The following is a 27,979-nucleotide window of genomic DNA, read 5'->3' on the forward strand; positions in this document are numbered from 1 at the left end:
CTCCACAAGTCCGGTGGTGGTGGCGACACTGCGGATTTGGGGACAATGGAGGAGGAAGGTGGAAGGAGTGTCGGTTTGGATCCCGATATTCAACAACCACAGGTTTGTCCCGGGTAGGATGGATGGTGGGTTCCAGAGCTGGCAGAGGGCAGGCATCAGAAGGATGGGAGATCTATTCATAGACGGAAGCTTTCCCAGTTTGAAGGCGCTCGAGGACAAATTTAATCTGCCGCCAGGAAATGCCTTTAAATATCTGCAACTATGAGCCTTCCTGAAAAAATAGGTAGTGGCCTTTCCGACGCTGCCGCCACTGAGGATACAGGACAGGGTGGTCTCCGGCACCTGGGTGGGGAAGGTGTCGGATATCTACCAGGAACTACAGGAGGCGGAGGAAACCCCGGTGGAGGAGCTAAAGGGCAAGTGGGAGGAGCTGGGTGAGGAGTTGGAAGCGGGTCTGTGGGCAGAGGTCCTGGGCAGGGTTAATTCCTCCTCATCATGTGCCAGGCTCAGTCTAATTCAATTTAAGGTGGTCCACTGGGCACACATGACAGCAGTGAGAATGAGCAAGGTTTTTGGGGTAGAAGACAGTTGTATGTGGTGCAAGGCAACCCTGCAAACCATGTCCACATGTTTTGGGCATGCCCGGAGCTTAGAGAGTTCTGGCAAGGGTTCGCGAGGGCAATGTCCAAGGTGCTTAACACACGGGTGGTGCCGAGTCCAGAGATAGCGATCTTTGGAGTGGCAGATGACCCGGGAGTTCAGGAGGCGAAAGAGGCCAACATCTTGGCCTTTGCCTCCCTAGTAGCCCAGAGACGGATTTTATTAATGTGGAGGGACTCGAAGCCCCCGAGTGTAGAGACTTGGGTTAATGACGTCTGGGTTTCTCAGCCTCGAGAAAATAAAGTTTGCCTTAAGAGGGTCTTCGCTAGGGTTCTCTCGGAGGTGGCAGCCATTCGTTGACTTCCTCGGGAAAAATTAAAATGTCAGCAGTAGCAGCAATCCGTAGGGGGGGGGGGGGGGGTTGGGGGAGGGGTGAGTGCTTCATTGGGATGGTGTGGGAAGACTGGGTCGCGTGGGGTAATGTCTATTTAATTGTTACTCTATATTCTCCTTTTACACTATGTTAATATTCACTCTAGTTTGTTTAGTTATTATTGTTTCTATTGTTGTATTATGAAAAATTCTTCAAAACATTAATAAAAATACTTTTTTTTAAAAAGAGCGAGAGGTTTAAAAACCAGTTGCGAACGATGAGTTCGCCCCGGCACTAGGACCCGGCTGGGAACAGAAACCTTGATGTTCCGCCCACGCTGTAGCGTCACCAAGACGCCAGCGCATGCGCTCTGCTCCACGCTGAACCAAGATGGCGGATGTTAACCAGGGCTTGGTCCCGGGAGAAAGACTCGGAGCAGCAAACGCGGGATCTGCAGGTTCGTATTCGAGGTTTGAAGCCTTCACCAGACATTTATAAATGTTACCCGTCTATCCGCCGACTGCATGGCTCCCTGTACGTTTCCACATCCTTACCAGCTGCTGATGATGTGGAGATACCGGCGTTGGATTGGGGTGAGCTCAGTAAGAAGTCTGACACCAGGTTAAAGTATAACAGGTTTGTTTCAAATCACTTACTTTCGGAGCGCTGCTCCTTCCTCAGGTGAATGAAGAGGTATATATATATGGCAGCATGGTAGGATAGTGGATAGCACAATTGCTTCACAGCTCCAGGGTCCCAGGTTCGATTCCGGCTTGGGTCACTGTCTGCGGAGTCTGCACATCCCGTTTCTGCGTGGGTTTCCTCCGGGTGCTCCGGTTTCCTCCCACAGTCCCAAGTTGTGCAGGTTAGGTGGATTGGCCCTGATAAATTGCCCTTAGTGTCCAAAATTCCCCTTAGTGTTGGGTGGGGTTACTGGCTTACGGAGATAGAGTGGAGGTGTGTGTTTGGGTAGGGTGCTCTTTCCAAGAGCCGGTGCAGACTCGAAGGGCCGAATGGCCTCCTCCTGCACTGTAAATTCTATGATATAATTCTGGAACCTACCTCTTCATTCACCTGAGAAAGGAACCGTGCTCCGAAAGCTAGTGATTTGAATCAGACCTGTTGGACTTTGACCTTGTGTAAGACAAGGGCTCACCCCTGACTCACCCCAATCCAAGCATCTCCACATCATCTTTGTTCAGGACGCCGGAGGTGGGGGCGTTGTGAATTTCTCTACTGGACTGCTGTGATAGATTTTAGAAACCCCTTTACTGGGGGTTAGAAGGGGAGGATTTAGATACAGAAAACTCAAACCAAGAGAAATGTTTGTCTCTTTTGCATTTAGTTTCTGGACTGACAGTGATGGTTTTTGTAAACCTCCATTTAGAGCGTATTAGAAGAGGATTTGCAGACACGAAACTTGAACCAAGTTTCACATCAAAATCTGGCCACATTATTTGATTACTCAGCACCTGAATGTAATCGCCCTTTTAGCATAATGATTGAGTTCCAAATCATTGACATTCACTGTGTAAATCTGCCATCCTTAGTTGGGTGATGTTATTGAGGTGGAAATAGTCAATAATGGTGATGATGTTGATATCTGGATGAAAGCTCAAGTTTAAGGTGAAATATTTAGTCTGGTTCGGACTCTGGCAGTTCAGAGGAGAAGGGGTGAAGATAGTGGCTGGCGGGAACTGTAGACAATATGAAAATGGAGGAAATTTCTGTCCATCCAGTATTGGATGTTGAACAAGTGAGGATGGTGTGTACGTTGGAGGAGAACTTGGTGGTGATGGTGTTCACAACCACCTGCTACCCTGGTCCTTCTAGGTGGAGGAAGATGGGAGTTTTTGGAAGTTCTATCAAACGTCTTGTTGAGTTGTAGATATATAAAATATCTCTACTTCATTCCTTGCCTTTCCTTTCCTGCTCCTCCCCTCTCCTCTTTTGCTCTCTTCTCCCAGCGAGACCAGATAATTGTGTAGGTCCAGACCAAGTGGCAGGTTCCCTTCCTTGAGGGACGACTTACCAGGGGTAAGCTATGGGGTACGGGCCTCTGGCTGAAAATAGATAAGTCCCCGGGACCTGATGGGATTTATCCTAGGATTCTCTGGGAGGCCAGGGAAGAGATTGCTGGACCATTGGCTTTGATTTTTATGTCATCATTGGCTACAGGAATAATGCCAGAGGACTGGAGGATAGCAAATGTGGTCCCTTTGTTCAAAAAGGGGAGCAGAGACAACCCCGGCAACTATAGACCGGTGAGCCTCACGTCTGTAGTGGGTAAAGTCTTGGAGGGGATTATAAGAGACAAGATTTATAATCATCTAGATAGGAATAATATGATCAGGGATAGTCAGCATGGCTTTGTGAAGGGTAGGTCATGTCTCACAAACCTTATCGAGTTCTTTGAGAAGGTGACTGAACAGGTAGACGAGGGTAGAGCAGTTGATGTGGTGTATATGGATTTCAGCAAAGCGTTTGATAAGGTTCCCCACGGTAGGCTATTGCAGAAAATATGGAGGCTGGGGATTGAGGGTGATTTAGAGATGTGGATCAGAAATTGGCTAGCTGAAAGAAGACAGAGGGTGGTGGTTGATGGGAAATGTTCAGAATGGAGTTCAGTCACAAGTGGAGTACCACAAGGATCTGTTCTGGGGCCGTTGCTGTTTGTCATTTTTATCAATGACCTAGAGGAAGGCGCAGAAGGGTGGGTGAGTAAATTTGCAGACGATACTAAAGTCGGTGGTGTTGTCGATAGTGTGGAAGGAAGTAGCAGGTTACAGAGGGATATAGATAAGCTGCAGAGCTGGGCTGAGAGGTGGCAAATGGAGTTTAATGTAGAGAAGTGTGAGGTGATTCACTTTGGAAGGAATAACAGGAATGTGGAATATTTGGCTAATGGAAAAGTTCTTGAAAGTGTGGATGAGCAGAGGGATCTAGGTGTCCATGTACATAGATCCCTGAAAGTTGCCACCCAGGTTGATAGGGTGGTGAAGAAGGCCTATGGAGTGTTGGCCTTTATTGGTAGAGGGATTGAGTTCCGGAGTCAGGAGGTCATGTTGCAGCTGTACAGAACTCTGGTACGGCCGCATTTGGAGTATTGCGTACAGTTCTGGTCACCGCATTATAGGAAGGACGTGGAGGCTTTGGAGCGGGTGCAGAGGAGATTTACCAGGATGTTGCCTGGTATGGAGGGAAAATCTTATGAGGAAAGGCTGATGGACTTGAGGTTGTTTTCGTTGGAGAGAAGAAGGTTAAGAGGAGACTTAATAGAGGCATACAAAATGATTAGGGGGTTGGATAGGGTGGACAGTGAGAGCCTTCTCCCGCGGATGGAAATGGCTGGCACGAGGGGACATAACTTTAAACTGAGGGGTAATAGATATAGGACAGAGGTCAGAGGTAGGTTCTTTACGCAAAGAGTAGTGAGGCCGTGGAATGCCCTACCTGCTACAGTAGTGAACTCGCCAACATTGAGGGCATTTAAAAGTTTATTGGATAAACATATGGATGATAATGGTATAGTGTAGGTTAGATGGCTTTTGTTTCGGTGCAACATCATGGGCCGAAGGGACTGTACTGCGCTGTATTGTTCTATGTTCTATATGAACCAGTTCATTCATGGTCACTTTTTCCAAGTGCCAGCCCCACAAATGTCCAGATTCATTCAGCTCAATTTCACAACCTACCGTTGTGTTTTTATTGCTTCTCTCTCACTCCATCTTTTCTGTTTTAAATCAATTTCACAGGATATTAGAAGGGGAGGATTTGCAGTCGGGAAACTGAAACCAGTTTATTGTAACCTGTATACTACCATATTTGAAACATGGAAGGAAAATGCGCCGTTCACAGTGAAAAGAAACCGGACACATGTTCTGTGTATGGACAAGACTTTAGTCCCTCATCTGGTCTGACAAAACATAACTATCGTCACCACAGTGAGAAGCCTTGGAAATGCGGAGACTGTGGGAAGGGCTTTAATTACCCATCTGAGTTGGGGAATCATCAGCGCAGTCACAGTGGGGAGAGACCGTTCACCTGCTCTGAGTGTGGGAAGGGATTCACTTGTTCATCCTCTCTGCTGCAACACCGACAAGTTCACACAGACGAGAGACCTTTTAAATGTCCAGTCTGTGGGAAGTGTCATAAAAGTTCCCGGGAACTGACTGGTCATCAACGTGTTCACAGTGACGAGAGACCGTTCAAATGCTCTCACTGCGAGACTGGTTTCAAGACATTATCTGTCCTCACTGTCCACCAGCGAATTCACACTGGGGAGAGGCCATTCATCTGCTTCACGTGTGGGAAAGGATTTGCTCACTCATCCCACCTGCGGACACACCAGCGAATTCACACCGGGAAGAGACCTTTTAAATGTCAGGACTGTGAGAAAGGCTATACAAGTTCCTGGGAACTGATGTTTCATCAACGTGTTCACACTGGGGAGAGGCCGTTCAGATGCTCTCACTGTGGGACTGGGTTCAGGCGATCATCTGATCTGATTGTACATCAGCGAGTTCACACTGGAGAGAGACCCTTCAACTGCTCTGAGTGTGGGAAGGGATTTACTCGGTTATCCACCCTGCTGGAACATCAGCGCATCCACAGTGGAGAGAGGCCGTTCACCTGCTCCAAGTGTGGGAAGGGATTCACTCGGTCATCCCACCTACTGACACATCAGCGAGTTCACACTGGGGAGAGGCCATTCACCTGCTCAGAGTGTGGCAAAGGATTCACTCAATCATCGCATCTGGTAACACATCGGCGCATTCACACTGGGGAAAGACCGTTCACCTGCCCTGGGTGTGGGAAGGGATTCACACAGTCAGCCAACCTGCTGCTACACCAGCAACTTCACAAGTGACTGTGATTGAATTGTTCTGTTAATTGTATCCGGGAGTGAACCATATTCATTGGATCTGTTTCTGCTGGTGTTAATAAACTCCAGTTATAATGGTTAACATTTCACATAAAAGTCAAATAAACCTCCTTTTATGTTAAACACAGGGTGGTAATTTTTAAAATATCTCTAACAGATTAATTCCCTTTGAAGGGTTCCCCAGTCTCCTCCATCCTCACCTCCCCTCCAATAACAAGTGTGAGGAGCTGATGGAGCTTCTTTGTCACTGAGATTGAGACAATCAGATCAGCTGCCTCTGCTGCTTCCCTCCCTCCCACTAACCCACCAGACCAAACCATTTCTCTAAGTCTGAGCCCTGAACCTGCATCTTTCTCCACTTTCACTCCTACCTTCAATCTTCCTCAGAGCTCATCTTGTCAGAGATCTGCCTTCTGCTCCTTAGACTCCATTCGCACTAAACAGCCTGACCATGTTAGCTTCTCCGTGTTAGCTGATATTGTTAACATTTCTCTCTCTCTGTCACTCTCACCTTTAAATCCACCATCATCACCTATCCTCTTAAAAAAGAAAAACTTTTCCTACTGTCGTTGCAAAGTACCGTCCATCTCGTATCACTTTCCTCTCCAAGTCCTTGTGCTCTGTGTCCCACAAGCATCGGTCCTCGGCCCCTCCTATTTCTCATCTACACGCTGCCACAAGGTGACATTATCTCAAAGCACCGTGTTAGTACACTGACAACACCCAGCTCTACCTCACCCCCATCCCTCTCCATTGCTCCACTGTTACTAAATTATCAAACTGCTTCTCCCACATCCAGTACTGGATGAGCAGAAATTTCCTCCAATTAATAATTGGGAAGACCAAAGGCCATTGTGTTCGGTCACCAGTAGAAATTCCGTTCTCAGGGCAGCACGGTGGCAAAGTGGTTGGCATTGCTGCCTCACAACGCCGAGGTCCCAGGTTCGATCCCGGCTCTGGGTCACTGTCCGTGTGGAGTTTGCACATTCTCCCCATGTCTGCGTGGGTTTCACACCCACAACCCAAAGATGTGCATAGTAGATGTATTGGCCACGCTAAATTGCCCCTTAATTGGAAAAAATGAATTGGATCCTCTAAATTTTTTTTTTTTTTTTTAAAAGAAATTCCGTACTCTAACTCCCAAGTCCATCCCTCTCCCTGGGAACTGTCTTGAGGCTGAACCACACTCTGCACAATCATTGAATCTCTGCAGTGCAGAAGGAGGCCATTTGGCCCTTCAAGTCTACACTGACCCTTGAAAAGGGCACCCTACCTATGCCCACTGCCCCGCCCTATCCGCGAAACCATCTAACCTGCACATCTTTTGACCTAAGGGGTAATTTAGCATGGCCAATCCACCTAACCTGCACGTTTGTGGACTGTGGGAGGAAACCAGAGCACCAGGAGGAAGCCCATGCAGACACGGAAAGGATGTGTAAACTCCACACAGACAGTCACCCAAGGCTGGAATTGAACCCAGGTTCTGGTGCTATGAGGCAGCAGTGCTAACCACTGTGCCACCACGCTAGATGAGATTCTGACCACATATTCACACCATCACTCATACCAGATATTTCAAAATCCATAATGTCGCCTGTACCCACCCCAGCTCGGCTGCTGCTGAAACCCACATCCATTCCCCTATTAAAATTCCCGGTCAACCTCACATTCAGTCCACACTTCCCCCGACCAGAACGTGTCAGCGTCTACATCTCTACTGCCCGTGTGCTCTCTCACGTCAGGTCCTGCTCACTTACTCGCCCTGTGCTGGCTGGAAGTCTCCACAACCAGCATCTGACGAGTGATCTGATTAATCAGGTTGTTTTGGTGGTGTTCAAGCAAAATGTTGCTCCCGCTGCACCAGGAGAACTCCGGTGTAAATAGTGTCTGCAGTTGCTGAACTCTACTGAGGTGAGAATGGAGCTGCCAGGGCTGCAGTGAACCTTTAAGAACTGCTGTCTGGGTTCATTCCTCTGAATTCACTGACTCCCTGCTGAACCTTAGGAATAGAGTAGACCTGAACAACTTACCAAATACTCAACAAATTGCAAATGATTTCCCAGTAAGAACCAATTTGTACAGGGCGAAAAAGGTAAAAAAAAGGGAGCAAACACCTCCTTCACCGAATTCCCCCACTCACCAGACTCTCGGGGTTACACTCAGTTTGCCAAGGCTGCACTAAAGAACCTTGTATTTATAACCAACTCATTCTGCAGTAAAATAGTTAAACTTTGACTGTCTCTCATTTAAACGTTCCAGAGCAAAATCTCCAACTTAAGTCAGCTGTAAATGTGATAGAAAATACTGGTGTTCATTTTGCATCTTTTACAAGCTCACAACATCCCAAAGTGATTCAAATCAAGGATGTATTTGGAATGAGTCAGCATGGTGGTGCAGTGGTTAGTTCTGCTGCCTCACGGCACCGAGGTCCCAGGTTCAGTCCCGGCTCAGGGTCACTGTCAGTGTGGAGTTTGCACATTCTCCCCGTGTTTGTGTGGGTTTCACCCCCACAACCCAAAGATATGCAGGGTAGGTGGATTGGCCACGCTAAATTTCCCTTAATTGGAAAAAATGAATTGGGTACTCTAAATTTATTATTTTTTAAATATTTCAAAACATTTTTCAAAAAAGGATGTATTTGGAAGGAAGAATGAAGAGAGGCAAAGTAAACTAAACAGTACAATTTTAAACAGAACGCAGGTAGAGTGACCCGGGAGTGAATATAAACAAATATTTCAATGCAACAGGACATGTCCATAAGACCATAAGACACATGAGCAGAATTAGGCCACTCGGCCCATCGAGTCTGCTCTGCCATTCAATCATGGCTAATATTTTGATATCCCCATTCTCCTGCAATCTCGCCATAACCCCTGATCCCCTAATTGATTAAAAACCTATCTATCTCTGTCTCAAAGACACTCAGTGATTTGGCCTCCACAACCTTCTGCAGCAAAGAGTTCCAGAGATTCACCACCCTCTGGCTGAAGAAATTCCTCATCTCCTGTGTTAAAGGATAGTCCCTTTCGTCTGAGATTGTGTTCTCTGGTTCTAGTTTTCCTACAAGTGGAAACATCCACTCTATCCAGGCCTCACAGTATCCCGTAAGTTTCAATAAGATACCCCCTCATCCTTCTAAACTCCAATGAGTACAGACCCAGAGTCCTCAATCGCTCCTCATACGACAAGCTGTTCATTCCAGGAATCACTCGTGAACCTCCTCTGGACCCTTTCCAAGCCCAGTTCATCCTTCCTTCGATACGGGGCCCAAAACTGCTCACAATACTCCAAATGGGGTCTGATCAGAGCCTTATATAGTCTCAGAAGTATATCCCTGCTCTTGTATTCTCACCCTCTCGACATGAATGCTAACATTGCATTTGCCTTCCTAACTGCCGACTGAACCTGCACATTCACCTTAAGAAAATCTTGAACAAAGACTCCCAAGACCCTTTATGCTTCTGATTTCCTAAGCACTTCCCCATTTAGTAAATAGTCTATGATTCCATTCCTCCTTCCAATGTGCATAACCTCACATTTTTCCACGTTGTATTCCATCTGCCACTTCTTTGCCCACTCTCCTAGCCTGTCCAAGTCCTTCTACAGCCCACCTGCTTCCTCAATACTACCTGTCCCTCTGCAGATCTTTGTATCATCTGCAAACTTAGCAAAAGTGCCTTCAGATCATTCATGTATATTCTGAAAAGTTGTGGTCCCAGCACCGACCCCTGAGGGACACCACGAGTCACTGGCTGCCATACTGACCCTTTATCCCCACTCTCTGCCTTCTGCCAGTCAGCCAATCCTCTGTCCACGCCAGGATCTTACCCTTAACTTATTTAAAAGTAGGACGGCATGTGGCGCAGTGGATAGCACTGGGACTGTGGCGTGGAGGACCTGGATTTGAATCCCAGCCCTGGGTCACAGTCCGTGTGGAGTTTGCACATTTTCCCCATGTCTGCGTAGGTTTCACCCCCACAACCCAAATATGTGCAGGTTAGGTGGATTGGCCACACTAAATTGCCCCTCAATTGGAAAATAAAAATAATTGGGTACTCTAAATTGATTTTTAACAACTTATTTAATCGTCTCATATGCGGCACCTTGTTAAAGGCCTTCTGGTCGATCAACTTGGTCAAAACATCCTAATTGGGTCTTCGGTTTATTGGAGGAAGAGAGTGGAAAAACACGTTATACTGAATCTTTCTAAATCATTGGCTAATCCACATCTGAAATATTGTGTTACCACAGCTTAGGAAATATAGCAAGGAATTGGAGAGGGTACAGGGAAGCCTTGCTAGAATAGTATCAGTGATGAGAGGTTTCTGTTCTGTGAAGAGACCTGCAAAGCCGGGATTGTTCTCCCAGTATCAGAGAAGGTGAAGGAAAGAGAGACTGAAATATTTGAGGCGTTTTCATCAACATAGAGAGAAGTTGTTTCCATTGGCAGGGTGGTTGGTAACAACAGAAGACAGCTTTAAAATATTTGTCATAACAGCCAGGGTGAACATGAGTAGAGATGATTTTACTCAGGTGAATTCTGGTGATCTGGAACACGAGAATATCTGCTGAAAGCAGCTCCAATGGTAAATTATTTTTACTGTATTGAAGGTGCAATAAATATCAAGTTCTTGTTGACTGTAGATAGGAATTCAGTGATCAGCCTGAAATTCATGGGTACCAGCACAACAGGGAAAGAGAGAGAGAGACAGAGAGCGTTCACCAGCTGAGTGTGGATCACTCAGTCATTCCATTTACTGAGACAGCAGCATGAAGTCTGGGACAGAGGAGGCGAGGCTGTTGCAGAGTTAAAAATGAAACCTATTAAGGAGCAGGAGAGCTTTGAGCTGGTGGAGTCTATGAAATCTGAGACTCGTTTTCCTTTGCTGTCATTTCACAGAGGCCCAGTTTTGCCAAGATTCTTTATTTCCACAGTTACAGGATCATTGAAAAGACATTGCAGCTTCTTTACAGCACAGCCAAACTCGCACTGACTGAATATTTCTCCACTCACCTCAAGGTTATCGATTCGCATCCAGCCTCCTCGGTCCACTCCTGTATCGGGCACAGTCTCAGAGTTGGGAGGGGTCAGGGGTGCGCCCTGACCATTAGGACCCCAGCAACAGTAGAGGAACAATTCAAACACAAACATTAAATGAAGTGAAAGCAGATTGTCGAGACCTGTCATAAACTCCTGGAGATGCTGCAGTCACTTCACACACCAGAGGAGGTTAATGGGGAAGCTCAGTGACAGTGCAGAGTACCAGAGTGGAACACATTCAGGTATAATGTCCAGATTGACAGAAACCCCTGGAGATGCTGCAGCCACTTCACACACCAGAGGAGGTTAACAGGGAAGCTCAGTGACAGTGCAGAGTATCAGAGTGGAACACATTCAGGTACAATGCCCAGACTGACTTTGGAGCAAATCTTTTCTGGAACCTGGGAAGGGCAGTTGAAAGACCAGAAACACATCCATTGGCACACATGTACTCATACGTAGGCATCCTCGCACACGCGCTTAGCCGCCCTCACACACACACGCAACATGCATAGGTGCACTCGCACGCACCGCGCACACACACACCCCACACACCCACCCACAGGCACATAGACACGCACGTATGTGTGCCCGCTCACAGATACACAAGCACTAAATATTCAATAACGTGCCTCTTGTCAGTACTGTGGAACATAAAACCAGGGTCCCTGTCACATTGTGCCCCCTCAGGATGTACAAGATCCTGAGGCCAATTTGATGAAGAGAAGGAAGGCAGCACCTACCCAGACCACTCCTTTCCCAGCCTGGTGTCCGAGCGGCAGTATTATCCTTCACACAGCCTGACGTGGTATCTGGTGGTAATCGGAGTGTTTGTGGGATCTTGCTGTGCAGTCCCTGCCGAGTTTCCCACGTGAAAACAGTGAACGTGTTTCAAATACAAAAAGCTGCCGTGTTGATTGAAAGGTCTGGGCCAGTCTGAAAAGGCACAGGAGGAAGACGATCTCTTCCTTTTGACGGGTCACTCCTGCAGTGCAGCCCCTGCCGTTCTGTGGGAGGAGACGGCGACTGCCACATGCACAGTAAGATCCCACAAAGTGTTATGCAACACAGGGTCAGGAACCTAATTTCAGTGGGGGTTTGAGGGACACTGGAGAGAACTTCCCTCCCCATCCTGCTGTTGCTGTTTATATTTTACATTCGCTTGAGGGGGTGGACAGGGACAGATGGAGAGCAAGACCCACCGGGATCATCCGGGAATGACTGATTCAGGCGCCTCCCGTCCCATCGTCAGCCCCAACACATCCTTCATTCGTGGCTCAGCAAAGGGAGTTGAAGAATCAATGAATGAATACCCAGTGACAAAATGCACAGTCGTTGCTGCCAACATCTCCGGCCATTCCTGTGGTCATGTGTACACGGGCCAGCTGTCTGTCTCTTTGTGTGTGTGTTGGGTGGGGGGGGGCATGCGATGGGAGAGCAGGTTACCTGGAGCCTGCCTGGTCCGACGTTAACCAGGCGGAAGCAGATTCAGTCCAGTGTTATCACCCTCGGGCGTTGTCTCTCCGAGCGATGGGAGGGCAAGTTACCTGGAGCCGGCCTGGTCAGACGTTAACCAGGCGGAAACAGATTCAGTCCAGTGTCGATCATCCTCGGGCGTTGTCTCTCCGAGCGATGGGAGGAGAGTGGGACCATCACAGGACCAGCCCCCCGCCCGTGTACTCCACTCTCTGTGAAAAGAGGGGAACGTCAGGAATAGGAGTGGGAATAGTTCCTGGCGAGCCTGCTCCACTATTCAGCAAGATCACGGCTGATCATCGACCTCAACTCCACTCTTCCCCACCCCTCAATTCCCAAGGATATCTCCACCTCAGCCTTGAACGCACTCAATGACAGAACATCCAGCATTCCCTGGGATAGAGAATGCCAAAGATTCACAAACCCTCTGGGTGAAGAAATTCTCCCTCATCTCAGTCCAAAATGGCCGCCCCTTATCGAGACTGGCCCCGTGTCCCTGACTCTCTGGGAATTAGCCTCTCCGCATCAACCTTATGGAGTCTCCTCAGAATTTCACACCTTTCAATCGGAGCATCTAAACTGCAGGGAATGTTGGGCCCATTGCTCAGGCTCCAGAGCACTGACCGGTCTCCTCCTCTTCCTATTTTCTTGGCTCCCCCTCACGTTCAGAGTTCAGATCTTACCTGGGGCGGCTGGAGGAATGCCAGCCAGTCGGAGGAGTGTGTGGGCAGCAGCCCCATCGCCTGGCACTTGTAGACGGCTAGGGCCAACCCCAGCAGGTTGCCGATGAAGTAGAGCACACGCTGCAGCCAGTGCTGAGTCGAATTCCCCAGGACCTTAAAGACTGGGAGTGAGAATAAAAAAACAGAAAGATCAGGAACAGGGGAGAGACTGTGAAATGTTCATAGAGAATTGGGGGATCCTTGTACTCAAATCACAAACAGACAGCATGGAGATACAGCAAGAAATTAGGAAGGCAGATGTTCCGTTAGCCTTCACCGAGGGATGGCGCCAGGGACCGGGGTTTGATTACAGCTTTGGGTGACTGTCCGTGCTGAGCCTGCACATTCACCCTGTGTCAGCCTGAGTTTCCTCCGGGTTCTCTGGTTTCCTCCCACAGTCCAAAGATGTACAGGTTAGGTGGATTGGCCATGATAAATTGCCCCTTAAGTGTCCAAAGGTAAGGTGGGGGTACAGGGACAGGGAGGGAATTGGGTCTCTGTATAGTGGCCTTTCAAATGGTTGGTGCAGACTCGATGGGCCAAATTGCCTCTTTCTGCACTGTAGGGTTTCTATGATTCACTGGAGTTTGAGTGAGGAAATCTTTCTGCAATTGTACAGAGTTTTGGTCAAACACAGGAGGAATAACTTATGCAGTTTGGGTCTCCTTATCTACAGAATTGTCAAGGAGAGAGGGTAACAAAGACTCACCAGATTGGTTCCTGGGATGACAGGATTGTCCAACGAGGAGAGATTGGGAAGAATGGGCCTTTACTCTCTTGGGTTTACGAGACTGAGAGTTGATCTGATTGAAACAGATATAATTGTAAAGAGGGTTTGACAGGGAGATGCGGAGACACGGTTTCCTCTGGCTGCAGAATCCGGAACACAGAGACATAGCCTCAGGGGGGCAGCTAGTTCGGACTGAGCTGAAGAGGAATTTCCTCACCCCATGAGTTGTCTCTAACCCAGAGAGTTGTGGATGTTCAATCACTGATTATATTCCAGGCTGAGATCAATGGATTGTTGGACACCAAGAGAAATCTCAGGGAGATATCTGTACACTGACTGGTGTCTTCAATTAACCCATCTCCCCCAGGGGGATATCTGTACAATGAAGGTAGAAACCTACTTTGCCACCCCTAATATGTTTTACTTTTGTTTTTATATATTTTATCAACCTGAGAACCAGTTGCTATAGTATTTTGAGCCACAGAAATAGAATAACCCCATGTCACTTGGCAGTTACTCATCAACAAACTAACTTCTTCTCCTGTAGCAGAGTAAGACCACTTCTTCAAGGCTGAGAAAGCTGGAGAGTAAAAGAGCTCCTCTTCCCTGTCCTTCCTGAACTCCCTTATTCACCCAGCTCTCAGCACTCTGTTCTAAGTCCCATTCAAATGATGCCAGTTAAAAGCTGTTTCTCAGCTGCAGAATCAATACAATACTCACTTGGCGACATGGACATCAGTGCGTGTATAGGTCTCCAGGCCATCATGCAAACCATCATGATAGGGAAGATGGAGATGTTGTTGCCGGCTGTGTACATAATGAACAGATTCATGGGCAGCTGCTTCAATGGGCCAAAGGCGATGTCCCAGCAGAGCTGAAAACAGAAAGTGAGCAGGGCATCAGTAAAGGGAGCCAGGTTGGGGAAGGTCACGTACTGATCTTACACCCAGGGCTGGAAATAAGGATGACGGTTAACACCACAAAAGGTTCCTTTAGTACATGGGGTGCAGCGGTTCACCAACCCAGTTTACCACTGTTGACAAACCAAGCCTGGCCAGCTGGACAACGAGGACACATTCAAATCCAACTTACTTTCTCAACCAGGATCCGGTCTGTTTCTTGGACGCGGATGTCTGGAAGCTGTTTGTCTGAATATGCGACTGGGCTCATGAAGTCGCCCTGGCCATACTGTTGATCACGGCTCCTGTGAGAAACAGAGAACACAAATTGGGTCACCTCAGCAAGCCCTTCAGGACCCTCTTAAAAGAGGGAGTCTCTCCATCAGGGATCCCACTGTGGTGGCAATACTGCCAGCATGAACTAAACCATGAGCAAGCCTAGGGCACACTGCATGCACCAAACTGCCATGGGATTGGACAGCCACAAAGTGCATTGGAGTCAACTGACAATCAGGGTGCCAATCCCCTTGTCCAGTCCTCCGTTAAAAGGCGATTGCACCGAGTCACCGGAGGCAATAAATTTTAGTTTGAAAGTGAACGATGTTGAATGTCGAGAGAGACCCACTGCAGCACCCGGCCCCAGAAACGAGCAATCGTTCCTCCAGCCAACACTCAGGTGGGGGGCTGAAACCAAGATGGCGTCGCAGGGTCGTGACCCCGGGAAAAGAAGCCAAGTGGAGTCGGAGTGGTTTCTGGGAGATTTGAGAAGCTGCTTTCTGCCAAGGGGCCAAGTGAGGGGCGGAAAGTTTTAGGTTGATGCCCACATCCCCGGGTCAGTGTGCGGTGCCCTCCATGCGAGAGAGCAGGCTGGCCCGGCCTGCGCCTCCTACTCGAGCCCCAGGCTCCAGCGCGGCCTCTGCACCTGCGGCTGCCGCTCGGGTTGAGCTCGAGGGTCGACTTCTGCCAGCGCGCGCGGTTGGCGAGCGCCGCCCCCGCAGCCATGGCAACGCCGGCGACCGTTAACCGTCCCCCCTCAAATCTGATCCGGGGAATAATCCGCGCGCTTCCGTCAACAAACCACACCCGCTGCAATGCGCATGCGCTGCTGTCCGGACGTCCTCGGCGAAATGCAGACATCGCTCACGTCTCCCCCATCTTTGTTAGGGGCACGTCGAGCAACCAAATGTCAACGGTTTCTTCACAAGTGATGCGAGACTTGCTGAGTTTATCCAGCATTTTTCTATTTCACATTTCTAGCATCCGCAATATTTTACTTCTATTCCCGGCCCATTTCTACCTCACATGTAACTGGGTATCATGAGTGAAGCTACCACCAGGCTCAGGGCTAACCCTTACAGCCAAGTTGCAATGAAATATTGTGACTTCCTGCAGGTGCTGGAACTGATGGGAGGACAATTTGCACACATTGGTCAACAGCAATGTTGCTGTAAAGGTTGATTAGAATCACAAAATCACTGATGTAACCAATTAATTGGAATGAAATAATGACAGCGATCTCATTGATCCGAGAGACAGTTTGATCTTTAATTGATTTGAAATAAATCATCTCAAAAACAGGTGTTGAATGTAGATGATGTCCTGTTTAATAATAATCTTTATTAATGTTACAAGTAGGCTTATATTAACACTGCGATGAATTTACTGTGAAAAGTCCCTAGTCACCACACCCTGGTGCCTGTTCAGGTACACTGAGGCAGAATTCCGAATGTCTAAATCACCTAGTAAGCATGTCTTTCGGAACTTGTGGGAGGAAACCGGAGCACCCGGAGGAAACCCACGGGGAGAACGTGCAGATTCCGCACAGACAGTGACCAAGCCTGGAATCGAACCCGGGGCCCTGGTGCTGTGAAGCAACAGTGCTAACCACTGTGCTACCGTGCTGCCCATATTTCATTCACTGTCATGAATTAGATTCAGCTTGGTGACAGGGTGGGTTCTGATTAACCTTCCACTGGGGACATAAAAAGGGTAAGATTTATTCTTGTTATCCTCTATCAGTGGTATATCAAATAGAGCAGAAAAATATACGGGCAGTGCATGAAATCTGACTTCTCTCTTCAGAGCTCATGTCCCACTGCAACAGTGTTTTTGTATGAGGTTCCCTCTGGTTCCTGTCACTGAGTCTCTCAGCCTGCAGTAATACACCGCGCTGTCAGACAGCTGCAGCTCACTGATCGTTCCTCACTTACCCCCACACATTTCAAACTGTCGATTGATGCAGAAAATTGAGTCCCCCACCCTCTGCAAATTTCTACTGAGCCTTGGGGAAGTGTCCAGGTGACTTTCCCTCTCCTTGATGCCCCACAATGTCAGCAGCTCAGACTCCAGCTCAATACCCCTGAGCCCAGGTTCTGCAAGTTGCAGACACTCCTCAGATATGATTGCCCAGGATTGTAACGTTCTCCACAAACGCCCACATACTGCAATCCTAGCACATCACCTGTCCTGTGGAGAACATCAAACTCCAGCCTAGTTATAGGGGTTATTAACTTGAGCAGAAATAAACAAAGGACGTGATCAACAATAACATCCAATCCCTGGAGTCACACATGAACCCGCTGGTGTCTCAGCAGGTTGGATGATCGATTGAATCCCTTCCCACACTCGGGGCAGGTGAATGGTTTCTCCCCACTGTGAGTGCGTTGGTGTGTCTGGAGATTGGATGATTGAGTGAATTGTTTCCCACACACGGAGCAGGTGAATATCCTTTCCCCAGTATGAATTCGCTGGTGTTGAATAAGGTGAGATGATTGTCTAAATTTCTTCTCACAATGAGAGCAACTGAATGGTCTCTTGTCAGTGTGAACAAGCTGGTGTTTAATTAGATCTGGAGAGGTTTTAAAGCAATCCCCACAGTAAAAGCATTTAAAAGGTCTCTCGTCACTGTGAACTCTCTGGTGTGACCCCAGGCTGGATGACTTTGCGAATTCCTTCCCACACATGGAGCACCTGAACGGTCTCTCCCCAGTGTGACTGCGCCGATGGCTCTCCAGCTGGGATGGGTAACTGAATCCCTTCCCACAGTCCCCACATTTCCAAGGTTTCTCCATGGTGCCAGTGTCCTTGTGTCTCCAGGTTGGATGATCAGTTGCCCATCTTGATCGGACACAGAACATGTGAACGGTTTCTCCTCGCTGTAAATGGTGTGATGTTTCTTCAGGCTGTGTATTTGGTTAAAGCTCTTTCCACAGTCAGTTCACTGGTACTCTCTCACTCGGATGTGTGTTGTGTGGGTCTCGGGGCTTTTCCAGTCACACTGATGTTTCCACAGTCAGTTCACTGGAACACGCTCACTCGGCTGTGTGTGTGTCTCGGTGTTTTTCCAGTCACACTGATGTTTGAAATCTTTTCCCACAGGCAGAACAGACAAACATTTCTCCTTCGACATGCAAAGGCCAATGATATTCAAGTCCTGATGAATCGAATGACTCTGCCAGATCTTGACATGATGTTTGCTTTCCTCATCTGCAAATCCTCGTCTGCAAATCCTCACCTTCTCATGCTCTGTAAAAGGAGATTACCAAAGTCATCACTGTAAGTAGAGGACAGAAATGCAGAACAGATAATTCTCGTTTCTAGGGACCATTTTTTCCCTCTTATTCCACTACAGCTGCAGATCCCCGTCCCACACACTCTCCCTCCGCACTGGGCTGAAATACAGATAAAGTGTTGGATATATTTTCCTGCATCCCTTTAACAAATTTGTACAAATAGAGATAGAATCATGTTTGATAATTCACTTCATTCATGAATCCTGTTGAAACGTTTCACAATCAATCATCTGAATATGTGTTCCCAGCAAGTTAGAAAACTTTCTATTAGACTTCACTGGAAAACACTTAAATCTATGATCTCTTGTCACAACCACATAAATATAAATGTGGATTGAAATTCAGGAGAAAGGACTCTATTCCACAAATAAGATATAGAACAAATAGACTACAAGGCAGTGCAATGACCTACTTTATAAAGCTCACAGACAGTATGTAAATGATTGAGAATTTAATGAACTCATGCTGACAACATATGATCTGTGGATTTAATACAAAATGCAGATTGCAGAGAATCATTTCTATTCTGCTGGTTAAGGACTCCTGCTTTTTGTAACCTATTGTAATTATTTGTCTGATGAAATGATCATAATGTGCAATACTTTTATTATTTTATACTTTTATTTAATGGCTGTCTACAACTATGTGATGAATCCTAATTACTTATTATATTTGTAGCATCATCACAATTCTGAACCTGCCACACTTATGATTTTGAAGCAAACCAATGATCTATTGAACCAAACTAATTCTCTATGAATCTGGATCACCTTGATGGACCAGACGGAATAACCAACGTTAACCTTGTTCCAGAAGTGACTGTGTGGAGATTAAATGAGCAATTGTTAAGGTGGTTTCTCCAAGCCTCCCGGGCTTTTTTTTTCTCTCTATCTCTCTCTCTGTGTTTTCAAATCCTCCCCATCCAGCCGCCAGCTCCATCACTCCTTCGACCAGCTGTAGATGTGACAAATAAACACCTATCCATGGTCAAGACTGACACAGCGCATGCTCCAAATACTGGGCGACACGGCACCTGTACACTGGTCTCCTGTGGTGTAGATAGGGGACATTCACCACTGTGGGGAATGCTGGGTAAAAAAACCACCATTGTGATTCACAATTCACTTTCTTGTGATTATTTAGCGGTAATGCAGTAGAGAGTGACCATAAAATAAATCATTAAAGTGAGGAATTTGACATGTTGTAACCTACAAGGTTACAGATCAAGAGCTAGAAAGTGGGGGTGGTCTGATACAGATATGATGGGCCAACAGGCCTCCTTTAGTCCTATAAATTTAAATGTTCTGTTTCCATTGTCGAACATATTTAAGACTGAAATAGACTGAATTTTGGTCTCTCAGAGAATCAAGGGTTCTGGCGAACAGGCAGGAGGGAGGAATTGAGGCAAAGGGATCCCTTCCCACAGTCCCCACATTTCCACGGTTTCTTTGTATTGCGAATGAATTTATGTCTCTCCAGGTTGGATGATCAGTTGAAGCCTCGTCCCACACACAGAATATATGTACGGTTTCTCCCCACTGTGAATGGTGTGATGTTTGTTCAGGCTGTGTAACTGCTTAACGGTCTACCGGAACACTCTCACTTGGGTGTGTGTATGTCTCGGTGCTTTTCCAGTCACACTGATGTTTGAAATCATTTCCCGCAGACAAAACAGATAAATATTTCTCTTTTGACATTCAAAGCTTGATGATATTCAGCTCCGAGTGAAATCAAGTGATGATCAGATCTTAATGTGATGCTTGGTTTGAGTTCCCCATCCACAAATCATCTCCTAATATCCTATAATCAGAGTTTACAAAAGTCATTGCTGTCCGTGCAGGAGAGAAATTTACAACAAACAATTCTAGTTTCTATGCAACATTCATTCTTTTCTTGTTTTCCCAAACGTGTTGCTCAATCATAATAAAATAAACCAAAATCAGAAACAAAGTCCCAACAAGAGCAAGCGAATCTTCCTGGCTAAACCAGAATGTTATTACCAATGTCTATGAGACACCCTGTACTCTGAGGAATCCACCGATTGTGGAAGGTGTCAACTGTTCTGGTGGACACCGCATGCTCCCTCCCCAGAGCTACCCAGACACAGGCAGGCAATTGGAAGAGAGGACAAAAGTCTCTTATGGGGCGGCAGTAAAGTGACATTATCCAAAGGTGGAGCAGGCTCAATGGACTGATTTTTTTTTATTCGTTCATATTTATTGCCCATCCCTAATTGCCCTGGACGAGACAGTTAAGAGTCTACTATATTGCTGTGGGTCTGGAGTCACATGTCGGCCAGACTGAGTAAGGACGGCAGATTTCCTTCTCTCAAGGACATTAGTGAATTAGTTCAGTTTTTTAAAATGTATTTGTTCAAGATTTTTCAATAATTTTACAGAACACTGCAAAAAGGAAAATAATACAAAGAAAACAGGGCAACATGCCAACAAAACAAAATGTTTTAACCCTCTAAACGGTAAACCCCCAACTCAAACCAAAATGGGGCATGCGCCCCTTACATAAAGGAAAATAAATCAGCCCACCCCCCATCAGTTGAGTTTTTAATGACAGTTGACAATGGTTTCATGGTCATCATTAGACTGTTAATTCCAGATGCTTATTGAATTCAAATTTCAACATCTGCAGTAGCAGGATTCGAACCTGGGTTTTACCCGAAGCATTACCCTGGATTTCTGGTTTAGTAGTCCAGTGACAATTCCACTATGTGGTACTGGTATAGTGGTAGTGCCGTAGTGGCTGCCTCCTGCTCCTATTTCTTATATTTAACCAGTGTAATCCCCACCACCAAATGGGACCTGATCATCCAAATTCTATAAATTGCTGTTTTAACCAGGCCCAAGAGCAAGTCCAGGAGAAGATCCTCTGACTTACCCAGTCTCTCCACACGGGGCAGCCAAAGATTAGGAGCACGGGGCTGAAGTGTAACAAAAACTTGAGAAGTAGCTTTTGCAGGTAACTAACTATCGGGACTGCAACCTCCCACACTGAATGTATACATGGCCCATGGAATTCTCTGGGCTGCAAGCAGCACCTGTCGTCTAATGCACTACCCGGACACTAGGACCTGGTTGGAAACAGAGGCGCTGAAGCCCCGCCCACCATGTTTCGAATTCGACAAAACAGGTGCGCATGCGCACTCTCTCCCCTGAAACAAGATGGCGGCCGTAAGCCTGGGTCTGTCTCCGGGGAAAAGAGTCGGAGCTGCAAATGTGGGACCCGCAGCTTCGGATTCGGGGCTTGATGCCTTCACCAGGTGTTTAGAAACCCTCCCCGTCCACCCGCCGGCTCCATCGCCCCCTCCGCGTTTCCGCATCCTCACCGGTTTGGAGACCCGATAAACAATAGGCTTCCCATCGCTATCACTGCGCATGCTCCAAGACAGGGCGGCCCTGCGCCTGCGCACTGCTCTCCTGTGCTCTGGACAGAGGACATTCACCACCGCGGGGGGTGTCGGGTAATGTCCCCGCCATGGTAGCTACCAACCAAGCAGGGAATTGTTAATTATTTCGCTATGATTTGGCGATTGCAGCGGAAATCAGCAATATTGCGAACCCAGGTAGTATGGTGGACAGTGGTGAGCATGGTAGCACTGCTGCAGCGCAGTGCCTGCGACCTGGGTTTGATTCCAGGATTTTGGTGACTTGTGGAGTTTGCACTTTCTCCCCGGGTCTGCATGGGTTTCCTCTGGGTGCTTTCGTTTCCTCTCACAATCCAAGGATGTACAGGTTAAGCGGGGATGGGGAGGTGGGCCTAGGTAGGGTGCTCTTTCAGAGGACTGGTGCCGACTCAATGGACACCTTCTGCAGTGTAGGAATTCGAAATTAGGCATCAAAATTTTACGTTATTTACCCAGAGCTGTAAAGTGAAACATCGTCCACAATAGGTACAAAACGAGAGGATATGAATCTCTGTTTCTTAAACAAACACGGAAAGAAGGAAACAAATGTCCTTTAAGGACCCTTTAAGGGATATATGCCCTTCCCCTCCATTCTGTGAATCCTTTAAGGATTTTCTCTAAAGGTAAACTTGCAGGTTGAGTCTGTAATTAAGAAAGCAAATGCAATGTTGTCATTTATCTCAAGAGGCTTGGAATATAAAAGCAGGGATGTACTTCTGAAGCTTTATAAAGCATTAGTTAGGGCCCATTTAGAATACTGTGAGCAATTTTGGGCCTCACACCTCAGGAAGGACATACTGGCACTGGAGCGGGACCAGCGGAGATTCACATGGATGATCCCAGGAATGGTAAGCCTAACATACGATGAACGTCTGAGGATCCTGGGATTATATTCATTGGAGTTTAGGAGGTTCAGGGGAGATGTAATAGAAACTTACAAGATAATGAATGGCTTAGATAGGGTGGACATAGGGAAGTTGTTTCCATTAGCAGGGGAGACTAGGACCCGGGGGCACAGCCTTAGAATAAAAGGGAGTCACTTTAGAACAGAGATGAGGAGAAATTTCTTCAGCCAGAGTGGTGGGTCTGTGGAATTCATTGCCACAGAGGGCGGTGGAGGCCGGGACGTTGAGTGTCTTTAAGACAGAAGTTGATAAATTCTTGATTTCTCGAGGAATTAAGGGCTATGGAGAGAGAGCGGGTAAATGGAGTTGAAATCAGCCATGATTGAATGGTGGAGTGGACTCGATGGGCCGAATGGCCTTACTTCCGCTCCTATGTCTTATGGACCCGGTCCACTTACCGATCATTGTCAGAGTTCATGGTCTCAGAAGAAAAAATAATACGAGGGTGTGTAAGTTATTTTGGAAATATAGTTAAACAAACACAATTCAATTTATAAACGAAGGTATTAAATTTAAAATAAAGAGTTGTTTTTCAATTTATGCATTCATTTTCCGAACACCTCTGGGGAGTGGGTATATTATTCTATTTTGTAGGATTATGATATATGCCCTTCCCCTCCATTCTGTGATATATGAATGGTGAAAGATGTAACAAGCCAAATGGATAATGGGGGTCCTGTAGGTATATTTGGATTTCCAGAATACATTTGATGAAGGTAAGATCCCAGTGGGTTGAGAGGTAATATATTAGCTTGGATAGAGGATTGGCTAACCAACAGACAGCAGAGAGTGGGGATTATATTATATTAAATTTATTGACACATGTACTGAGGTACAATGAAAAGAATTGTTTGGCGTACAGTTCCATACATTGGATTGGGTTTGTTTATTGTCACGTGTACCGAGGTACAGTTAAAAGTATTTTTCTGAGAGCAGCTCAACAGATCATTAAGTACATGAAAATAAACTAAACTAAAAGAAAATACATAATAGGGGAACACAGGGTACACAATGTAACTACATGGACACCGGCATCGGGTGAAGCTTACAGGGGTATGGTGTTAATCAGGTCAGTCCATAAGAAGCTTGTTTAGGAGTCTAGAAACAACGGGGAAGAAGCTGTTTTTGAGTCTGTTCGTGCATGTTCTCTGACTTTTGTATCTTCTGCCTGATGGAAGAAGTTGGAAGAGTGAGTAAGCCAGGTGGGCGGGATCTTTGATTATGCTGCCCGCTTTCCCCAGGCAGCGGGAGGTGCAGATGGAGTTGATGGATGGGAGGCAGGTTTGTGTGATGGACTGAGCTGTGTTCACAACTCTGATGTTTCTTGTGGTCTTGGGCCGAGCAGTTGCCATACCAGGCTGTGATGCAGCCAGATAGGATGCTTTCTCTGGTACATCTGTAAAAGTTGGTGAGAGTTAATGTGGACATGCTGAATTTCCTTTGATTCCTGAGGAAGTATAGGTGTTGTGCTTTCCTGGTGGTAGGGCCGACGTGGGTGGACCAGGACAGATTTTTGGTGATGTGTACCTCGAGGAATTTGAAGCTGCTAACCATCTCCACCTCAGCAGCATTGATGCTGACAGGGGTGTGTACGATACTTTGCTTCCTGAGGTCAATGACCAGCTCTTTAGTTTTGCTGACATTGAGGGAGAGATTGCTGTTGTACCATCACTCCACTAGGTTCTCTATGTCCCTCCTGTAGATCATAGAATCAGAGAAGTTACAGTGCAGAAGGAGGCCATTCGGCCCATCAAGTCTGCACCGGCTCTTGGAAATAGCACCCTACCTAAGCCCATACCTCCACCCCATCCCTACCCGTCCACCTAGGAATTGTCTGTTCTGTGTTTCTATCCTGTACTGACAGTGATGAAGTTTGTAAATTGTTTTTACAGATGAGGAAGAATTTCAGATGAAATCTCAAAAGTTACGTCTCGATCTGACAGAGTCACGCGATTCCTTGGAACCTGAATATCATCGGCCTTTGAAACTAGGAGAAATGCTTGCCTGAACTGTCGGCTAAAGATTTCAACCATCAGTGTGACTGGAAAAGCACCGAGACCCACACAACACACACCCGAGTGTGAGAGTTCCAGTGAACTGACTGTGGAAAGAGCTTTAACCAGTTACACAGCCTGAAAAAACATCACACCATTCACAGTGGAAGAGACGCTATTATTCTGAACTGATTGTGGAACCTGGACAGGCAGGAGGGGACCCAAAACATGGAAAAACCGTGGAAATGTGGGGACTGTGGGAAGGGATTCGGAGCCCCATCGCACCTGGAGATTCATCGACGCAGTCACACTGGGGAGAAGCCGTTCACCTGCTTTCTGTGTGGGAAAGGATTCACACAGTTATCCACCCTGCGGAGACATCAGCGAGTTCACACTGGGGAGAGGCCGTTCACCTGCTCTCAGTGTGGGAAGGGATTCAGTCATTCATACACCCTGTGGACACATCAGCGAGTTCACACTGGGGAGAGGCCGTTCACCTGCTCTCAGTGTGGGAAGGGATTCAGTGATTCATCCACCCTGCGGAGACATCAGCGAGTTCACACTGGGGAGAGGCCATTCACCTGCTCTCAGTGTGGGAAGGCATTCAGTGATTCATCCACCCTGCAGACGCACCAGCAAGTTCACATTGGGGAGAGGCCATTCACCTCCACCCTGTGGACACACCAGCGAGTTCACAGTGGGGAGAGGCCATTCACCTGCTCTCACTGTGGGAAGGGCTTCACTCGGTTATCCATCCTGCGGACACACCAGCGAGTTCACAGTGGGGAGAGGCCATTCACCTGCTCTCGGTGTGGGAAGGGCTTCACTCGGTTGTCCATCCTGCAGATACACCAGCGAGTTCACACTGGGGAGAGACCATTCACCTGCTCTCAGTGTGGGAAGGGATTTATTCAATTGTCCACCCTACAGCGACACCAGCGAGTTCACACTGGGGAGAGGCCGTCCACCTCTCAATGTGAGACGGGATTGCATGTTTCATTGGACTTGCAGTGACACCAACAATTTCACAGTCGATTACAGGAGTTGGATTCTGCTGTTATTGTTTCTGCTCTACATCCAGGACTGCATTTTGTTCATTCTGACAGGTAGTCAGTGGGGATGGTCAGAGGGTTTCTTTCTGCTGGACGGCAGGTCTCATCATTTTGCCTCCAGTGGGCTAATGCTCTTTGAGCCTTGTTGCTAATACCTGGCTTCAAATTGCGCGGTGATCACAGAGTGAAAGGGTGTTTGGAAGTGTGAAGATATTTAGTTTCCATTTGGACCCCCCCCCCCCCCAAAAGCATGGCAATTATTACATATTTATCAGGGGGTCGGTTAGCTCAGTTGGCAGGATGACTGGTTCGTGATGCAGAGCAAGGCCAACAGAGTGGATTCGACTCCTGTACTGGCTGCGTTTATTCATGAAGGCCCTGCCTTCTCTCAACCAGGCCCCTCACCTGAGGTGTGCTGACCCTCAGGTTAAATCACCTCCAGTCCGCTCTCTCTCTGTCAAAGGTGAGAGCAGCCTATGGTCCTCTGGGATTTTTGCAACTTTTATTTCACATATATACAACAAATATAGATTCCTTTAAGGAATAAAAATCCAACAGGAAAAGTGATGCAACCTTGGCTGACAAGAAAAGTTAAAGATCCCATTCGATCAATGGAAGAGGCTCAAAACCATGGTCAAAATAGTAGTAAACCTGAGGATTGGGAACTTGTTTTAGAATTCAGCAAAGGGGGACCAAGAAACAGATAAAGAGAAATCGAATATGAGAGCAAACTGGGGAGAAAAGCGACTGGAAAAGCTTCTCTAGGTATGTGGAAAGGAAAAGATTGTCAAAGACAAATATGTGTCCATTCCAGGAAGAGACAGGAGAGTTCATAATAGGGAGGAAGGAAATGGTAGAGAAACTAAGCAATGCGTGTCTGTCTTCACGGAGAAGAAGCAAAAATTTCCCCAAAACACAAGCGAACCAAGGGATTCGTGATCACGAGGAACAGTGAGAGATGAGAATTCGTGAAAAGTGGTACTGGAGAAATTAATGGGGTTGAAAGTGAATAAATCCCCAAAAGCTGATGATCTACATCCCAGAGTGTTGAACGAGGTGGCTGTAGAGATCTCTATTCCTCATTCTAAACTCTCCTGACTATCTGGAATGACAAACGTTTCCTTTTTACGTACCTATAGACACTTCTGCAGTCCATTTGTGTGTATTTTGCTCCTTCACATTCGTATTCTATTCTCCCTCGATTTCTCCCACCCTATGTTCTGTCTCCTTTGTAATAATAATAATCTTTATTGTCACAAGTAGGCTTTCATTAACATTGCAATGAAGATACTGTGAAAGGCCCCTAGTCACCACATTCCAGCGCCTGTTCCGGTACACAGACGGAGAATTCAGAATGTCCAAATCACCTAACAGCATAACTTGTGGGAGGAAACTCATGCAGACACGGAGAGAACGTGCAGACTCCACACACTGACCCAAACTGGAAATCGAACCCGTGACCCTGGAGCAGTGAAGCAACAGTGCTAACCACTGTGCTACCGTGCTGCCCACAATGTGCTTGTTAGGTGAATTGGAATCCTGAATTGACCCTCTGGGTACCCAAACAGTATGGCGACTAGGAGATTTTCACAGTAACTTCATTGCAGTGTTAATGTCAGCCGACTTGTGACAATAAAGATTATCATTAGTATTATAAATGGGAAAAGTTTTATGTGTAGGTTAAAGTAGCTTCTATTTTGCTTGTTGCATTAAAAGTCATAAAACTTGAAGTCCCGTTGTGTTATTCTTTAATTTGTTGACTGGGAACTCGATTTTTTTTTCTCAAGAAGTTTCCGACCTTTATGGAGGTTCCAATCCACAAATTCTGACTTCCCATTTGAGCCTCGGGCACCTTTCTGTTTCTATTGCTTCTGTCAATGACAGCCCGGTGATGGAGCTGGGGGCTGAATTTAGCTGAGAATAAAGGGGCCTGTTCACTAATAGAGACAGGAAGGTGCTGGAGACCTGACTGGGAAATGGATCTCCAACTAAGCAGGGGTGGAGGGTTACCGGGGCTGATGTTGCTGCGACCCCCAGGGTTCAGTGCCCCTGGGTCCAAAGCGGGGAGTCACAGGAACAGGGTACAGAGGAGCTGCAGGGAAAACATTTGGGACCAGAACATTGTGAACATCCTGTTACTCTGGTTGTCTGTGATCCTCAAGTCATTTTCTGTTAGTTTTTTAACCATGTTCTGTTTCGTCAATAAATGTTTAACCAGAAAGTATTTTAATTTGCAGGACTTTTCCTGATTAAATATGTTCACTTTCGGGAAAGTGGGTGAGACGGGTTGACAAGCTCTTTAACAGAAAGTG

General features: G+C 46.9%; 2 protein-coding genes and 2 long non-coding RNA genes across 8 annotated transcripts; 2 read left to right on the forward strand and 2 right to left on the reverse strand.

The window, feature by feature from the left end:
• The first annotated feature begins 1,317 nt into the window (after positions 1-1,317).
• On the forward strand, positions 1,318-19,156 carry LOC140419268 (uncharacterized). 5 transcript variants are annotated; one of them, XR_011945659.1, is made up of 4 exons: positions 1,318-1,430; positions 4,729-4,858; positions 18,105-18,281; positions 18,977-19,156. XR_011945659.1 is itself a non-coding variant. In XM_072503105.1 (3 exons), exons 1-3 carry the CDS (start codon positions 1,364-1,366, stop codon positions 19,008-19,010), a joined length of 291 nt encoding a protein of 96 aa, XP_072359206.1. In that variant the 5' UTR covers positions 1,349-1,363; the 3' UTR covers positions 19,011-19,156. The 5 variants fall into 5 exon arrangements, 3 of the variants coding, with proteins under 3 accessions (XP_072359204.1, XP_072359205.1, XP_072359206.1); XR_011945660.1 differs by lacking the exon at positions 4,729-4,858 and having other exon boundaries at positions 1,327-1,430; XM_072503105.1 differs by lacking the exon at positions 4,729-4,858 and having other exon boundaries at positions 1,349-1,443.
• On the reverse strand, positions 10,767-15,794 carry LOC140419272 (ER membrane protein complex subunit 4-like). Its single transcript, XM_072503112.1, has 5 exons — positions 15,649-15,794; positions 14,920-15,031; positions 14,548-14,701; positions 13,059-13,219; positions 10,767-12,587 (listed from the first exon to the last, which is right to left on the reverse strand). The coding sequence occupies exons 1-5, from the start codon at positions 15,726-15,728 to the stop codon at positions 12,552-12,554; spliced, it is 543 nt and encodes a 180-aa protein (XP_072359213.1). The 5' UTR covers positions 15,729-15,794; the 3' UTR covers positions 10,767-12,551.
• LOC140419277 (uncharacterized) lies at positions 16,251-21,693 on the reverse strand. The gene is made up of 2 exons (XR_011945666.1): positions 21,639-21,693; positions 16,251-18,251 (listed from the first exon to the last, which is right to left on the reverse strand). It is a non-coding gene; the product is annotated as an uncharacterized lncRNA (long non-coding RNA).
• On the forward strand, positions 21,523-27,397 carry LOC140419280 (uncharacterized). The gene is made up of 2 exons (XR_011945669.1): positions 21,523-22,564; positions 24,514-27,397. It is a non-coding gene; the product is annotated as an uncharacterized lncRNA (long non-coding RNA).
• Positions 27,398-27,979: the final 582 nt, after the last annotated feature.

The sequence above is a fragment of the Scyliorhinus torazame genome, chromosome 5, assembly GCF_047496885.1.
Source record: "Scyliorhinus torazame isolate Kashiwa2021f chromosome 5, sScyTor2.1, whole genome shotgun sequence".
NCBI lineage: Eukaryota > Metazoa > Chordata > Chondrichthyes > Carcharhiniformes > Scyliorhinidae > Scyliorhinus > Scyliorhinus torazame.

Excerpts from the sequence above, each read along its gene's own strand:
- LOC140419268 (XM_072503103.1), top strand. The coding sequence starts at position 4,806 with ATGGAAGGAAAATGCGCCGTTCACAGTGAAAAGAAACCGGACACATGT.
- LOC140419272 (XM_072503112.1), bottom strand. The coding sequence starts at position 15,728 with ATGGCTGCGGGGGCGGCGCTCGCCAACCGCGCGCGCTGGCAGAAGTCG. Across the intron at positions 15,032-15,648 it reads AACCCGAGCGGCAGCCGCAG|GAGCCGTGATCAACAGTATG; the intron begins GTGCAGAGGCCG and ends TGTTTCTCACAG. Across the intron at positions 13,220-14,547 it reads ACTGATGTCCATGTCGCCAA|TCTTTAAGGTCCTGGGGAAT; the intron begins GTGAGTATTGTA and ends TCTCACTCCCAG.